This window comes from Bolinopsis microptera, chromosome 5 (assembly GCF_026151205.1).
Source record: "Bolinopsis microptera isolate Bmic1 chromosome 5, MBARI_Bmic_1.0, whole genome shotgun sequence".
NCBI classification, from domain to species: domain Eukaryota; kingdom Metazoa; phylum Ctenophora; class Tentaculata; order Lobata; family Bolinopsidae; genus Bolinopsis; species Bolinopsis microptera.
In genome coordinates, this window is record NC_087076.1 from 22,393,400 (window position 1) to 22,412,399 (window position 19,000).

Consider the following 19,000-nt stretch of genomic DNA (forward strand, 5'->3'; position numbering starts at 1 on the left):
GTTCCAGAGAAACTATTTGCAGAGGACGCGGAATGTATTCTAGACCTCTGGAATGTTCCTCAGCAGTGTGTTGCACGTTGCAGGCCTCTAACAGAACGTGTGGGCCTCTAACTGTGTGCTCAGCACGTATTATAATGTTTAGTACGTTGAGAGATAGCAGTCAGCAGTGAGTGAGTGTGTCAACTCTTCAGCAATTCTAGCGTGTTCCAGCGCGGGTCGGAATGAGGGATTTGTGGGATTCTATTAGAAGTATAGGAGTATTGCAATTCTAGCGTACGTATGATCATATTGTACGTGTGACCATTTTGTACGTGTGACCATATTGTACGTGTGACCATGTTGTACGTGTGACCATATTGTACGTGTGACCATGTTGTACGTGTGACCATATTGTACGTGTGATATAGTTTGAGGATGGTTTCTCGGTTATCCAACTTCCTCAGCGTCACACTCTGCACTCGTGGCCTTATGATATAAGTTGCAGTGCTCTCCATGAATATGTTACCAGAATAATATGTTACTAGAATATGTCACTAGAATATGTGATTGAAGCGCATAATATTTAAATGTATTATATAATACATAAAACAACTAGCTGTATAATAAACTGACGATTAATAGTTCCAATAAGCTAATTTGAAACCTCTAGCTCTCCAGCTCCCTGTAGTCTGTACACTAAGTGACATGACTGTCGTCGCATCGTGTTTCAAAGAAGCACTTATATGAACATGATATTACACACCCTCTCTTCCTCTGATTAGTATCTCATTACACTAACCAATCACTCTGTGTGAATATGAGTGTTAACTCAACAAACTGTGGAATTAACTGAATAAAGTTTCATTTCTAATCATTACAGAGAAAATTAAGTAAATTAAGACGTGATGAAGCGAAGACGTATGATTGGTTCGATGTAGATGTTTGTGGGTTTAATTAAATTGTAAGTTCGAGTGAGCCTTTAAATAACTGGCATGTCTCGGCGTGAATACTGCAAGTTGCTAATTCTACAGTGGAAGATGGAACAGTTGAAACTTGAATGCCTTCTTTTTAATAATATTGTAAAATAATTTAAAATGAAAGGGGTTTTAACCCGGTGCACAGTCATAATGCACATACTATAGTAGCAGGGAGTAACAGTCCCTTTTACTCTAGTAGCAGGGAGTAACAGTCCCTTTTACTCTAGTAGCAGGGAGTAACAGACCCTTTTACTCTAGTAGCAGGGAGTAACAGCCCCTTTTACTATAGTAGCAGGGAGTAACAGTCCCTTTTACTCTAGTAGCAGGGAGTAACAGTCCCTTTTACTCTAGTAGCAGGGAGTAACAGTCCCTTTTACTCTAGTAGCAGGGAGTAACAGTCCCTTTGACTCTAGTAGCAGGGAGTAACAGTCCCTTTTACTCTAGTAGCAGGGAGTAACAGTCCCTTTTACTCTAGTAGCAGGGAGTAACAGTCCCTTTTACTCTAGTAGCAGGGAGTAACAGTCCCTTTTACTCTAGTAGCAGGGAGTAACAGTCCCTTTTACTCTAGTAGCAGGGAGTAACAGTCCCTTTTACTCTAGTAGCAGGGAGTAACAGTCCCTTTTACTCTAGTAGCAGGGAGTAACAGTCCCTTTTACTCTAGTAGAAGGGAGTAACAGTCCCTTTTACTCTAGTAGCAGGGAGTAACAGTCCCTTTTACTCTAGTAGCAGGGAGTAACAGTCCCTTTTACTCTAGTAGCAGGGAGTAACAGTCCCTTTTACTCTAGTAGCAGGGAGTAACAGTCCCTTTTACTCTAGTAGCAGGGAGTAACAGTCCCTTTTACTCTAGTAGCAGGGAGTAACAGTCCCTTTTACTCTAGTAGCAGGGAGTAACAGTCCCTTTTACTCTAGTAGCAGGGAGTAACAGTCCCTTTTACTCTAGTAGCAGGGAGTAACAGTCCCTTTTACTCCAGTAGCAGTGAGTAACAGTCCCTTTTACTCCAGTAGCAGGGAGTAACAGTCCCTTTTACTCCAGTAGCAGGGAGTAACAGTCCCTTTTACTCCAGTAGCAGGGAGTAACAGTCCCTTTTACTCTAGTAGCAGGGAGTAACAGTCCCTTTTACTCTAGTAGCAGGGAGTAACAGTCCCTTTGACTCTAGTAGCAGGGAGTAACAGTCCCTTTTACTCTAGTAGCAGGGAGTAACAGTCCCTTTTACTCTAGTAGCAGGGAGTAACAGTCCCTTTTACTCTAGTAGCAGGGAGTAACAGTCCCTTTTACTCTAGTAGCAGGGAGTAACAGTCCCTTTTACTCTAGTAGCAGGGAGTAACAGTCCCTTTTACTCTAGTAGCAGGGAGTAACAGTCCCTTTTACTCTAGTAGCAGGGAGTAACAGTCCCTTTTACTCTAGTAGCAGGGAGTAACAGTCCCTTTTACTCTAGTAGCAGGGAGTAACAGTCCCTTTTACTCTAGTAGCAGGGAGTAACAGTCCCTTTTACTCTAGTAGCAGGGAGTAACAGTCCCTTTTACTCTAGTAGCAGGGAGTAACAGTCCCTTTTACTCTAGTAGCAGGGAGTAACAGTCCCTTTTACTCTAGTAGCAGGGAGTAACAGTCCCTTTTACTCTAGTAGCAGGGAGTAACAGTCCCTTTTACTCTAGTAGCAGGGAGTAACAGTCCCTTTTACTCTAGTAGCAGGGAGTAACAGTCCCTTTTACTCTAGTAGCAGGGAGTAACAGTCCCTTTTACTCTAGTAGCAGGGAGTAACAGTCCCTTTTACTCTAGTAGCAGGGAGTAACAGTCCCTTTTACTCTAGTAGCAGGGAGTAACAGTCCCTTTTACTCTAGTAGCAGGGAGTAACAGTCCCTTTTACTCTAGTAGCAGGGAGTAACAGTCCCTTTTACTCTAGTAGCAGGGAGTAACAGTCCCTTTTACTCTAGTAGCAGGGAGTAACAGTCCCTTTTACTCTAGTAGCAGGGAGTAACAGTCCCTTTTACTCTAGTAGCAGGGAGTAACAGTCCCTTTTACTCTAGTAGCAGGGAGTAACAGTCCCTTTTACTCTAGTAGCAGGGAGTAACAGTCCCTTTTACTCTAGTAGCAGGGAGTAACAGTCCCTTTTACTCTAGTAGCAGGGAGTAACAGACCCTTTTTCCCCCAGAATATGCGGTTACCCCCCATTCCACACGGAAGGAGGAGCCCCCATGTCTCCGGGAATGAAGAAACGGATCAGACAAGGAGATTACACGTTTCCCGATCCAGAGTGGAGCAATGTCTCAGAATCAGGTAATTTATTACGCATATTTAGAGTATCCTGCATATATTCAGAATTTGTATAAATATTGTGTACACAACTTTATTGAGCTTGGTTATTGGATAATGTGAGTGCTTGCTAAACTTACGAAACTATCAGGTAATAGTTATATATGTATCCGGGGGACAGCACAAACAAATCTCTAACAAATTGATTTGTTAATTTTCTATCAAACAAATCTCACTCTTATTAACCACTTAAAGGGGGGAGACAATGCCAATTGTTAGGATTGTTTGGTTATAATATCCCCGACAAAGTGAACCTCACTATTAAAACAGAAATATTTAACATTTTTACTCACTTTTAAATTTTTGTTTAAATACCCTCATTTCTGGAAATTTCATTCCCAAGAACATTGTGCTCCCCCGGCCCCTACATTGTACTCCCCCGGCCCCCTACATTGTACTCTCCCGGACCCCTACATTGTACTCCCCCGGCCCCTACATTGTGCTCCCCCGGCCCCCTACATTGTGCTCCCCCGGCCCCCTACATTGTACTCCCCCGGGCCCTACATTGTACTCCCCCGGCCCCTACATTGTGCTCCCCCGGCCCCCTACATTGTACTCCCCCGGCCCCTACATTGTGCTCCCCCGGCCCCCTACATTGTGCTCCCCCGGCCCCCTACATTGTACTCCCCCGGCCCCTACATTGTGCTCCCCCGGCCCCCTCCGTTATGCTCCCCCGGCCCCCTACATTGTGCTCCCCCGGCCCCCTACATTGTGCTCCCCCGGCCCCCTACATTGTGCTCCCCCGGCCCCTACATTGTGCTCCCCCGGCCCCCTACATTGTGCTCCCCCGGCCCCCTCCGTTATGCTCCCCCGGCCCCCTACATTGTGCTCCCCCGGCCCCCTACATTGTGCTCCCCCGGCCCCCTACATTGTACTCCCCCGGCCCCTACATTGTGCTCCCCCGGCCCCCTACATTGTGCTCCCCCGGCCCCCTCCGTTATGCTCCCCCGGCCCCCTACATTGTGCTCCCCCGGCCCCCTACATTAGACTCCCCCGGCCCCCTACATTGTGCTCCCCCAGCCCCCTACATTGTGCTCCCCCGGGCCCTACATTGTACTCCCCCGGCCCCTACATTGTGCTCCCCCGGCCCCCTACATTGTGCTCCCCCGGGCCCTACATTGTACTCCCCCGGCCCCTACATTGTGCTCCCCCGGCCCCCTACATTGTACTCCCCCGGCCCCTACATTGTGCTCCCCCGGCCCCCTACATTGTACTCCCCCGGCCCCTACATTGTGCTCCCCCGGCCCCCTACATTGTGCTCCCCCGGCCCCCTCCGTTATGCTCCCCCGGCCCCCTACATTGTGCTCCCCCGGCCCCCTACATTGTACTCCCCCGGCCCCTACATTGTGCTCCCCCGGCCCCCTACATTGTGCTCCCCCGGCCCCCTACATTGTACTCCCCCGGCCCCTACATTGTGCTCCCCCGGCCCCCTACATTGTGCTCCCCCGGCCCCCTCCGTTATGCTCCCCCGGCCCCCTACATTGTGCTCCCCCGGCCCCCTACATTGTACTCCCCCGGCCCCTACATTGTGCTCCCCCGGCCCCCTACATTGTACTCCCCCGGCCCCTACATTGTGCTCCCCCGGCCCCCTACATTGTGCTCCCCCGGCCCCCTCCGTTATGCTCCCCCGGCCCCCTACATTGTGCTCCCCCGGCCCCCTACATTGTACTCCCCCGGCCCCTACATTGTGCTCCCCCGGCCCCTACATTGTGCTCCCCCTACATATTTTATGTTACTTTTTAAAAATAAATCGTTCACCACTGCACTTAGCAGTCAACATTCCTTAATACTTTAATAATTCCCCCTCTGAGATGCATTTTGTATCACAAACTCACGCCACAAAAACCTATTTATTATATTTGCGGATATTTAATGTCTTATCACTCTTGTAATACCCACAAATAGGTCTTTGTGGCGTGATTTTACAATACTCCAAAACGTTTAAACTTTTATACGTGGCATGGTGTACTATAACATACCAATGATTATATTTCAATTGCAAAACTAAATGAATTTTGAGGACTGATTTCCACTTCCTTTCCCTACACCTGGATAGTAATTACATAATTACTTAATTACGTGATATATAATTACCTCTGAATTACACACTGTGTGAGATCACTGTGATATGATACTAGTTACACTGTCATATCTTGTAAGGAAGGCAGTGCTTCTTAAGTTGCACCACTAGTAAGGGCAATTACACACGTCAAGAGATGATCTCATCACTTTCTCAGCAGAAGAGTACCTTGTCGCATAGTCGCATGTGATCACAACTGGATTATTGATTATCTAATACATAGTCTATACTCCCACACTCACACTAACACACACGCACTCCTATAAGCTAGTGTCTCACTCCACACACATTGCAATCTGTATATCGATTAGATAATGACTAATTTCAGCAAAAGATCTGATACGAGGACTCCTCTGTACTGACACAACTAGGAGGTTCACCATCACTCAGACCATGAACCACCCCTGGATCAAGGTGCGTTAATTAATTAATTAATTAAACAACACCATGTTTAATTACATTTCATACCAGCATAATTAATTACACAATCATTGGGAGAGGTTATCGTATTATATTTGTGATTTGTACCACTTTAGTGGCGAGCTGTTAGCCGGCAACAATCATCAGAACAATCCCGGTAATTTGGTTATATGTGGCTCGGATTACTTGTGAAGAATCCTAACAATCGTGCTACTGATAAATCCTATTTCCTTGTAATTAGGCTTCCGATAAAACTAACGCCAATTTGGGTGTGAGGAAAGGAGTCCGTTTTTAGTCTTCACGCTACCCGCATCATTTTTACAAAGTTGTCATGGCAAAAACTAAAACCATTTTGCATATAAAAGTTTACATATAATATGTGAACTACATAATATGCTGGTCACCATGGTTACACCTCATATTTACAGGACACTAACTCTGTTCCAGACACTCCTCTCATGTCAGCTAGGATACTGAACGAGGAGGCTGATATGTGGGTAGACAAGAAGGTTAGTTATACTTTATAGTAGAAACTACTAACTAAGTATATTAGTTAGTTATACTTTCTAGTTTATAGTAGAAACTACTAACTAAGTATATTAGTTAGTTATACTTTCTAGTTTATAGTAGAAACTACTAACTAATTATACTAGTTTCTTATACTTTATACTTTATAGTAGAAACTACTAACTAATTATACTAGTTTCTTATACTTTCTAGTTTATAGTAGAAACTACTAACTAATTATACTAGTTTCTTATACTTTATACTTTATAGTAGAAACTACTAACTAATTATACTAGTTTCTTATACTTTATACTTTATAGTAGAAACTACTAACTAATTATACTAGTTTCTTATACTTTATACTTTATAGTAGAAACTACTAATAACTAGTATACTAGTTTATTATTCAGGTGATAGTTATTATCAGTGTAGTTAGTGAAATTTAAGTGCGTGCTGTTAGTTTGGTTGGTGTAGTTTTCAGACCGTGTAACACTGTTACTCTGTTACACTGCTACACTGACACACTGACACACTGACACACTGTTACACTGTTACACTGTTACTCTGTTACACTGCTACACTGACACACTGACACACTGTTACACTGTTACACTGTTACACTGTTACACTGACACACTGTTACACTGTTACACTGTTACACTGTTACACTGTTACTCTGTTACACTGCTACACTGACACACTGTTACACTGTTACACTGCTACACTGCTACACTGACACACTGACACACTGTTACACTGTTACACTGTTACACTGTTACACTGTTACACTGTTACTCTGTTACACTGCTACACTGACACACTGTTACACTGTTACACTGTTACACTGTTACTCTGTTACACTGCTACACTGACACACTGTTACACTGTTACACTGCTACATTGACACACTGTTACACTGTTACACTGTTACACTGTTACACTGTAACACTGTTACACTGTTACACTGTTACACTGTTACACTGTTACACTGTTACACTGTTACACTGTTACACTGTAACACTGTTACACTGTTACACTGTTACACTGTTACACTGTTACACTGTTACACTGTTACACTGTTACTCTGTTACACTGCTACACTGACACACTGACACACTGTTACTCTGTTACACTGTTACACTGTTACACTGTTACACTGTTACTCTGTTACACTGCTACACTGACACACTGTTACACTGTTACACTGTTACACTGTTACACTGTTACACTGTTACACTGCTACACTGACACACTGTTACACTGTTACACTGCTACAGTGCAGTTTATATTTGATCCCACTTATCAGGTGATTACTTAACCAGTTCACCCTCATGAACCAATGTTTTTACTTTCATCTCACCTCATAGAATATGCTTGTGTAAAATATAAAATGTAAACAGACAATACAAAACAATACGGTTCTCTTTGGTGTACACTTAAACGTCATTATCACAACTTTACAAGAAGTGTAGTCACGACGCTATTAAATGAGACTAATATCATAGAGAATATAATATGGATATAGAGACCAGAGAGTCTGTGTTAGTCTACTAGAGTGCTACTAGAGTGCTACTAGTCTACTAGAGTGTACATTCAACCCTGCTACTAAACTAATAAAGTTATAGTACTAGTCTAATAGAGTTCCAGCTAATAATATAACACTTGCTCTCGGCTGACAGGAATGATAAGAATGTGTGTGCACAAGTACAGCTTTATAAACTTTAGGACGTGTGTAGGATGTAGGGTGTGTAGGACGTGTAGGATGTAGGATATAGGATATAGGATGTAGGACGTGTAGGTAAGGGGAGGTACATTGCAGGGAGTGTTGCAGGGAGTGTTGCAACACGTGTTTTACAGCTGGTCTCTACTGTGTTACAGTGCCAATTACCTAGTGTAGTATGTTAGACAGACTAACTAACAGCCAACTAGACACTATACACTACACTAACTAACAACTAACTAGACACTATACACTACACTAACTAACAGCTAACTAGACACTATACACTACACTAACTAACAGCTAACTAGACACTATACACTACACTAACTAACAACTAACTAGACACTATACACTACACTAACTAACAACTAACTAGACACTATACACTACACTAACTAACAGCTAACTAGACACTATACACTACACTAACTAACAACTAACTAGACACTATACACTACACTAACTAACAGCTAACTAGACACTATACACTACACTAACTAACAGCTAACTAGACACTATACACTACACTAACTAACAACTAACTAGACACTATACACTACACTAACTAACAACTAACCAGCTAGATATACTTGAAACTATTAGTTATTTACCTGCTGGTCAACATCCTCTAAATGTTTGTAGTAACATAACGTGGCTTTTAACAGCCAAATCCTCAGTGTTAATGTAAAATATGCTGTCACGTGCATATTATGTGCATATATTATATCCCATATTATCTAATTGAGATAGCCAAGTATATTGTCCAGTAATCAACAGTTCATAAGACATGTGTTATATATATAGGCTGTGAGTTAACATTTACACATGCTGTGTTAATGTTAACACCCTCACGTTATAGGTAATTATTATATTATATGTAACTAATATATAATATATATAATATAATATATATATATTATATTATATATAACTAGAAAACCCGTGGTCACAGGGAGGAAACTAATAGTATTTTTGTTAGTGAGTTTAAATCGCGTCAAAATATCCTTCACAACCGAAGATACAGCCGATTAAAATGTTGCTCGCACTAAACACAACGTAATATCAACAAAACCGATAAAAATGCCGCTTTAACAATCTTTGCACGTGCACGTGCGTGTAACGAAACCGTTACCATGGTTACTTTGCAACCTTTTGCTTTCTGCCGAATTTGCACGTGGGCGGTCGTACAGACATACAGACAGAAATAATTCTCTGAATTATAGTAGAGATATATATTATATAAGTGTAACAAAGTTACCTCTAAATGTAGACATTCTAGGAAATTCTTAGTTAGACAATTTTAGTAAGAACTTATTAGTTATAAGCATTAAAAAATGAATTGTTGTTAGCTATAGGTTTTAGGAGTATTGAGTAATTGTTAATTATAAGAATTTGATAAAGGAGCACTGTGCTGTATAATGTTTGCCATTTTAATTGTAATCATGTCACTGAAGATTGTTGTTCACACATCCATGAAACTTTTAGTTTGACGATAACATCGTTTACTTTGTTACGCTTATAGAATGCTCCTAGCCAATAGTTGAGCACTTTGCTAAAAGAGAAAGAAACACCGTTGTAATATATGTATATATATTATAACTTATAACTAACTAACTATACAACTATTGTGTGATCATTTGTCAGACAGACGTAATACTTCTTTACTATAAATTAATAAATATATAAAGTTTATTTAATACCAATACAGATGTGATACTTTGCTTCTTCGCTATAATTTAATAAATATGATAAATATAGAAAAGTTATTTAATACCGATACATACGTAATACTTTCTTCGTGGACTGTAAAATTTATAAAATTAAGATAACGTAATGACATCTGAGAATACAGCTTGATCGGAGAATATTCGAGAACTTGATTAACAGAAACTGTCAAATATATAACTATGATCCAAGAATAGTGGATATTGTCAAAATGTTTGGATTCAGGTTTAAAATTTTCTTACAGCCATTCCTTACATCATTTCTGTTTAAAACTTGAAACATTTAACATATTCCGATTCAATAAGACAGGTCTGCATAACCCTTTAATAAAGATCTGCCTCTATAAGGGGGGAGGGGGGGTGACACGTGTAACCCCCCCCCCCCCCCCCCCCCCCCCCCCAATTTAACGTGTCAAGAACTAAACTTAAAGCTCACTTTCAGTCGAGTAAAACAGCCGCAGTGTATCAACAAGACCTAGTGGTGGGGTTTAGTAGGGATTGTGATACATTAGTATGTGACGGGTTAAAACATATCAAAACAAAACACCGTCCCCCACTCAATCCTATTTTCTTTGATGAATTTTGGGACTGATTGTAACTTTTACTAGAATCCAATTTTAGGTTTAATTGTTCTTTGTTGATAATCGTCAGAACTTTTATTAGGTTTTATTTATTAGTTTATAATAATGATGATGGCTTTGTGTTATCTTTATTTTGTGGGTATGTGTTCGTATTTACTACAGCTGTCTGGGGAAATGTCTATTATTATATTAGCTACACAGGCAGACATAGTGTTACTGTTAATCTTATTACTTGTTGTATGGGTTGGGTACATTTCACCCTAGCTTTATCTTGTAACCACAGTAACCGTGCATTTTACCCTAGCTTTATCTTGTAACCATAGTAACCCTAGCTTTATCTTGTAACCATAGTAACCGTGCATTTTACCCTAGCTTTATCTTGTAACCATAGTAACCCTAGCTTTATCTTGTAACCACAGTAACCGTGCATTTTACCCTAGCTTTATCTTGTAACCATAGTAACCCTAGCTTTATCTTGTAACCATAGTAACCGTGTATTTTACCCTAGCTTTATCTTGTAACCATAGTAACCCTAGCTTTATCTTGTAACCATAGTAACCGTGCATTTTACCCTAGCTTTATCTTGTAACCATAGTAACCCTAGCTTTATCTTGTAACCATAGTAACCGTGTATTTTACCCTAGCTTTATCTTGTAACCATAGTAACCCTAGCTTTATCTTGTAACCACAGTAACCGTGTATTTTACCCTAGCTTTATCTTGTAACCATAGTAACCCTAGCTTTATCTTGTAACCATAGTAACCCTAGCTTTATCTTGTAACCACAGTAACCGTGTATTTTACCCTAGCTTTATCTTGTAACCATAGTAACCCTAGCTTTATCTTGTAACCATAGTAACCGTGTATTTTACCCTAGCTTTATCTTGTAACCATAGTAACCCTAGCTTTATCTTGTAACCATAGTAACCGTGTATTTTACCCTAGCTTTATCTTGTAACCATAGTAACCCTAGCTTTATCTTGTAACCATAGTAACCGTGTATTTTACCCTAGCTTTATCTTGTAACCATAGTAACCCTAGCTTTATCTTGTAACCATAGTAACCGTGTATTTTACCCTAGCTTTATCTTGTAACCACAGTAACCCTAGCTTTATCTTGTAACCATAGTAACCGTGTATTTTACCCTAGCTTTATCTTGTAACCATAGTAACCCTAGCTTTATCTTGTAACCATAGTAACCGTGTATTTTACCCTAGCTTTATCTTGTAACCATAGTAACCGTGTATTTTACCCTAGCTTTATCTTGTAACCATAGTAATCCTAGCTTTATCTTGTAACCACAGTAACCGTGTATTTTACCCTAGCTTTATCTTGTAACCATAGTAACCGTGTATTTTACCCTAGCTTTATCTTGGTGCTCAACAGCTTGCTCTAGGTTTACTTTTAAACAGAGACTTAAGGTTTATTTTCGCCGCGTCACGTGTCACGTGTGTATGGGGTCACGTGTGTAGGAGGTCACGTGGATACCCCTATATCAAAGAGGCAGGGGAGTAAAGAGAGCAAAATATGGTTGGAGAGCACTTAAATAGGCTGATGTAATGGTTTTAACAGTCACGTTTTGAAAATGTTTTATAAATCCGGTACTTGAGAGGGAAACTTTAACGACGAGACTATTAAATAATGTATTTAACAGTGAGATCATGTGTTAAGATTGTTGTAAGAGGTATTTGAGAGCTCTCTTGGTCTCGTAATGCCTTTTTATTGTATTGTAATGATTTTGTTGTTACAAATTTAAAAAATTGTAAAGTAAAATCCTATAACGACCTCAGAATGACATAATCCCGCCCGAACCCCGAGATTACCAAACTGCTGTGTAACCATAGTAACCGTGCATTTTACCCTAGCTTTATCTCAAGATTACTTAGCTTCTTTGGCCGTGGGTCAGGATATCGTAAAATTGGGAATTATTGAAGGAGTTAAGAGTTGCCTAAGGTTAAGTGTTACGAGTTTCCCAAATTTTCGCTAAAAACAAGTTCCAGTAGAAGGTATAATCCGCCATATGTCTCAGGAAATCATCTCTCATTAATTTGTGACAGCCGGGATTTAGAATAATGTATCGCTGAAATATTCAATTATCACCTCGCTGATATCATACCATCTCAAATCTATGGCTATGTTTGTAAATGTAATATGCAATTTCGCAGCTAGAATTACACACGAAAGCAACTGTCAATTGGCATGTGGCACTATGAATGGCAGGCGTTTCCTGGTATTATAATCTAGACACTTATTTTACTTCGGTGTATTCCAACAGCCACAATGTTACACAAGTGCAACCAGCCAATTACAGGAAGCCGAAGGATCTTTTTGGCCAGTGACGGTTAAGGTAGTGTGTACCATACTTTCTTCGTCCGAGACTTTGCTGCAATGTGCAGCTCCTCATTTAACCCTCACACCCGATTTCTCGAGTATTCGGCTGAGTAGACCGGGGGGCTGCATAGACCACTCATGATCCTTAGCTGAACGTCGACGACGCTCACCCCACGACCAGGCAGTCAGTGGGTTTCGAACTCGCAACCTAACGATTGTAAGACAGGCGTTCTAACCAACTGCGCTACCTGGCCGTTAAATAAATATTTTAATGTAATGTAATTCATTGTGGCTTCTGGTAACCATAACAACTTCATTTTGGCTTCTGGACGGTATTTCTATAATTTCTCCGTTTATCTCTTCTTTTACTTAGCACTGTACGCATGAAAACGCACATAAAACACACATAAAATTACACAAATATGTACATATATAATGAAGTATATGAAGTAATTAGCAGCTTATTATTACCTGTGTGTAACGTTGGGCTTGTTAGTTAACTAAACTGCACGTACAAAGTGGAATATTCTAGAAGCTTGTCACAAAGCGGACCAGACAGAACGGAAGCTGCGTGTCAGTTAGCGGGTATCTTAGCAGGGGGTATCAGGTACTAAGTTTTAGCGGATACAGGAAACAACGGCTCAAAAATTTAAAACACTGAAAATCTAAAACTCTGAAAATCTGAAACTTGGCCTTTCATTATATGTATATTGTTCCTAAGTTCGTACTTACGTAACATCTCTATGATTGGCATGGTAGCCACTAACCATGGTAACCATGATAACCATGATAACGTTAGGTAGTTCCCATGGATGTCAAGTATTCAAATTGTCTTGTCTACAGGATACAGTGCTGAATAGAACCGTCTAGCTAGGGTGCAGATAATCTGGTATATGTAATGGTTACTATGGTTACCATAGTTACTATGGTTATGGAATACTGGCAGGAAACAATATAGTACCTGTACTAGTACCTACAATATAGTTCCAGGCTGATTCGTCCTAATAACAAACAAAAGACCAAGGATTGAAAACGTACTGCACATTATTTTGTACGTGCGACTGGTATTTAACCATAACATTGAACCATATACTCCTCGTAATAATCACATTGTGTTAGACCAGTTAAATAGCTTGCTCGGAAATTGGAATGCGATTTACCCAGGTGTAGAATGTAATTACACAGCTGATCTGGTTACTATGGTTACTAGACGGTTACTATGGTCTCAGTAATTACACAGCTGATCTGGATGGTGAGAAGTGAGCGCACACTTTGACACGCCTATTGGGCAGTATCCAGATAATATTGACGCGACCTCCTTCCCACCCACTTCCAGCTTGCAGAACCTTCGTCTCCCTTTCCGGTTCCGGACAACGGGTTTTAGGAATACCGGAAAACAGTACACACTATTATAATTGTGTAGTTCTCAAATGTTTTGCTTAACTACACGCCCTAGCTAAAGTATTACATATTGTTGTCATTACGTAATCTCACAATGTAGCTGTTATCCCTGTAATGTGCTTCATTGGAATAACTTACAAAGCCAAAATTAAGCAGTTCTGATATGTCGATATGTCAATATTATGTCAATATTATGTCAATATGTCAATATGTCAATATGTCAATATGTCGATATGTCGATATGTCGATGATTCAATCCACTGACGTAATGGCAGTTACTTCACTACGTAATGGCAGTTACACCACTGCACCACTACACCACTATGTCAGCTAAAAACAAAGCTAAAACTTCCTGGTTAGACGTAATAACCGACATAAACCGTTCCAACACGCACGTAATAGCACTAAACACTAATAACACACGTGTTTAAACGTGTTATTAGTGTTTTTGTCATGCACTTGAGTCGTCAGTACACTCTCTCATACTACCAGCTTCAACACGTTAATCTATAGTGGAGGTTTAAAGAAGGAAATAGAAATATCATTGTGTGTAGGCTGGATATAATGGTATTGTAGCCATGCCAACGCGCGCTGTCTACATGCTGTCTGTATTATCATGGCAACTGTTCTCATTCTCATGCTACGCTTGTACAAATAAACAGTGTACAAATTATAATTTCCTAGATCATCAGTATAATCAGCCTTGTTAATATTAACAGATCATTAACAGATACATGTAACTTTAATAAAAATCATAATACAAAACATTGATAATATTAATAACTTAACTACAAAGATATATCCGTAATCACAATCATCCCTAAAATAAAGCTGATAATTTAGCCAGCATTAATTAGATAATTAACTAGCTAATTAGGTAGAAGCGTTATATCCGGGAGTAACTATAGAACAATATTTAGTCACAAATAATCAGTCAAAATAAACCCAGGAACTCAAACGTCACGTATAGAAATAATCTGTCAAAATCCTAATTACAAGTTCGGTTTCCTGTAATCGCACATTACAGCAACCCATTTGCTCCGTGTTCAATACAGGTTGCTAGGTGACAATACAGGTTGTCACCTAGCAACCACACCTTTATATGAGTCACAATTAACTGATTGATCATCCTGGCATGAAGTTAGATGACGTCACGTGACAGTTTTATGACGTCACAGGTATTGCACCAGGATGTCTATATTTGGTATTGAGTAGCAGTGTAACATGTGGTACTGGTTATCTCACCCAATTGACGTATCATTGGTACTGGAATGTTAGCGGAAATACCACTCACAATGTAACAATATGGTTACCATAACAACTTCACGGTAACCATAACAACTTCATTTTCATGGTAACCATAACAACTTCATACCATTGCACGTGTCATTTCATGGTAACCAATAACCATAACAACTTCATGGTAACCATAACAACTTCATGGTAACCATAACAACTTCATGGTAACCATAACAACTTCATACCATTGCACGTGTCATTTCATGGTAACCAATAACCATAACAACTTCATGGTAACCATAACAACTTCATACCATTGCACGTGTCATTTCATGGTCACCAATAACCATAACAACTTCATGGTAACCATAACAACTTCATGGTAACCATAACAACTTCATACCATTGCACGTGTCATTTCATGGTAACCAATAACCATAACAACTTCATGGTAACCATAATAACTTCATGGTAACCATAACAACTTCATACCATTGCACGTGTCATTTCATGGTCACCAATAACTATAACAACTTCATGGTAACCATAATAACTTCATGGTAACCATAACAACTTCATACCATTGCACGTGTCATTTCATGGTCACCAATAACCATAACAACTTCATGGTAACCATAATAACTTCATGGTAACCATAACAACTTCATACCATTGCACGTGTCATTTCATGGTAACCAATAACCATAACAACTTCATGGTAACCATAACAACTTCATACCATTGCACGTGTCATTTCATGGTCACCAATAACCATAACAACTTCATGCAACCAACTTCATGGTAACCATAATAACTTCATACCATTGCACGTGTCATTTCATGGTAACCAATAACCATAACAACTTCATGGTAACCATAATAACTTCATACCATTGCACGTTTCATTTCATGGTAACCAATAACCATAACAACTTCATGGTAACCATAATAACTTCATACCATTGCACGTGTCATTTCATGGTAACCAATAACCATAACAACTTCATGGTAACCATAATAACTTCATACCATTGCACGTGTCATTTCATGGTAACCAATAACCATAACAACGTCATGGTAACCAATAACAACTTCATACCATTGTGCGGCTGATATATGTAATATGATACTCTTATATCCACTGCAACTGTGTGAATGTAAGTGACTGAATTAGGATTTAGGGTCTGAAAACACAGCAGGTGCAGCAGAGCGCGTCTTTAAATGAAGAAGTTGGTCCTCTAGGTAGTTACCATAGCAACCTCAGGTACCTCTAGGTAGTTGTCTTTAATTTGTTAAGGACAATTCATTATATTAAACATTATATTCATAATAATTACATAAATGAGATGATTTAATGGAAAGTCGACTGATTTAATCATAAACCACGCTGTAAGTTAAACGATCTAGTTTCAAGAACAACTCTATGCACAATACAATCCTTAATGCACAATACAATCCTTAATTAATTTCATATTCAATTTAATGTAAAAAGCAAGAGAAGTCTGGAACCTATAAATAGCCTAGTATTAGTAGTAAAATAATTAATCTTGAATGTGATTGACGTACCCTTCAATCTTAAACAATGTTAAATCATTTCTTGGAATTGAGTATTTAATTTATGCGGAAAGTCACGGTAATTTGAAACGGTAATTTGCAATGGAAACGTTATAAGTTTTATAAAGCAGCTGTACAATAACGAAAAAGCACAATTGACCTCTCTTTTATTCCAGCTCTAAAAATTATTTAAAACTCGACTCGAACAATTAAACCAGCTTCTCAATGGTGGGATTGTCACGTGACACACGTGGGCAAGTGATTGTCACGTGACACACGTGGGCAAGTGATTGACTGAAACCGCCGGTCTGATAAGCTATTATTACTGGTGGTAACCACTGATAAGCTGATAGCTGACTGCATGTTATCTGAATTCTATTGCTGGTAATGCGTCTCAGTCCACCAGTGTCACGATGGTCATGTTACGATCTTTACAGCAAGTAATTATTGTACACTGTAAAATAGTTTTATGTCACAGTTAAAATGTAGTTGTAGGTGTGTGTTAAGTGAATTTGTTACCATAGTAACATTAGTAGTTAGTGTCAAGTGGTCTAGATGTTTCTTTAAAAGCCATAAATTGTTAAAGTTATCAATTATATATTTTTTATCAAGACACTTATTTTACTTCGGAGTATTCCAACAGCCACATTGTTACACAAGTGCAACCAGCCAATTACAGGAAGCCGAAGGATTTGTTTTTAGCCAGTGACGGTTAAGGTAGTGTGTACCATACTTTCTTCGCCCAAGACTTTGCTGCAATGTGCAGCTCCTCATTTAACCCTCACACCCAATTTCTCGAGTATTCGGCTGAGTAGACCGGGGGGCTGCATATACCACTCAGGATCCTTAGCTGAACGTCAACGACGCTCACCCCACGACCAGGCAGACAGTACGATTTGAACCCGCAACCTCACGATTGCAAAGCTGGCGTTCTAACCAACTGCGCTACCTGGCCGTTAATATATAATAATATGTTAATATATAATAATATGTTAAATAGTATTATGGATGTTAAATAGAATGATAGTATCCCCAACACACAGTGGGCACACTGTGCAACAGCATGCTTCTCATTGACGTGTTCTGAATTTAATAATTGTAGTACTGTACGCACATCAACACACTCAAACACACTACACTAATAATAGTACACACTCTTAGGTTCTTTTTAAGAAACCTAAAATAGTTTACGAAGCCACTTTTGATTTGACACTAAACCAATACACCACTACACCACTTCACCACTTCACCACTACACCGCTACACCACTACACCACTACACCACTACACCACTACACCACTACACCACTACACCACTACACCACTACACCACTACACCACTACACCACTACACCACTTCACCACTACACCACTACACCAATACACCACTACACCACTACACCACTACACCACTACACCACTTCACCACTACACCACTTCACCACTACACCAATACACCACTACACCGCTACACCACTACACCACTACACCACTACACCACTTCACCACTTCACCACTACACCGCTACACCACTACACCAATACACCAATACACCACTACACCACTTCACCACTACACCACTACACCACTTCACCACTACACCAATACACCACTACACCACTACACCACTACACCAATACACCACTACACCACTTCACCACTACACCACTTCACCACTACACCACTACACCACTACACCGCTACACCACTACACCACTACACCGCTACACCACTACACCACTTCACCACTACACCACTACACCACTACACCACTACACCACTTCACCACTACACCACTACATCAATACACCACTACACCACTACACCACTACACCACTTCACCACTACACCACTTCACCACTTCACCACTACACCACTACACCACTACACCACTTCACCACTACACCACTTCACCACTACACCACTACACCGCTACACCACTACACCACTACACCACTACACCACTACACCGCTACACCACTACACCACTTCACCACTACACCACTACACCACTACACCACTTCACCACTACACCACTACATCAATACACCACTACACCACTACACCACTACACCACTTCACCATTACACCACTACACCACTTCACCACTACACCACTACACCACTACACCACTTCACCACTACACCACTTCACCACTACACCACTTCACCACT

The 19,000-nt window shown here is 40.2% G+C and overlaps 1 protein-coding gene and 1 long non-coding RNA gene across 2 annotated transcripts in view; both read left to right on the forward strand.

The window, feature by feature from the left end:
- The window catches only part of LOC134815810 (uncharacterized), a 67,124-nt gene that overhangs the window by 15,729 nt on the left and 32,395 nt on the right, over positions 1–19,000 (forward strand). The gene's annotated exons all lie outside the window — the stretch shown is intronic.
- The window catches only part of LOC134815808 (MAP kinase-activated protein kinase 2-like), a 37,035-nt gene that overhangs the window by 6,397 nt on the left and 11,638 nt on the right, over positions 1–19,000 (forward strand). The window contains exons 6-8 of the mRNA XM_063824398.1: positions 3,107–3,231; positions 5,676–5,761; positions 6,196–6,276. Of these exons, the coding sequence (XP_063680468.1) occupies positions 3,107–3,231; positions 5,676–5,761; positions 6,196–6,276 (292 nt within the window). The remainder of the gene's footprint in view (positions 1–3,106; positions 3,232–5,675; positions 5,762–6,195; positions 6,277–19,000) is intronic.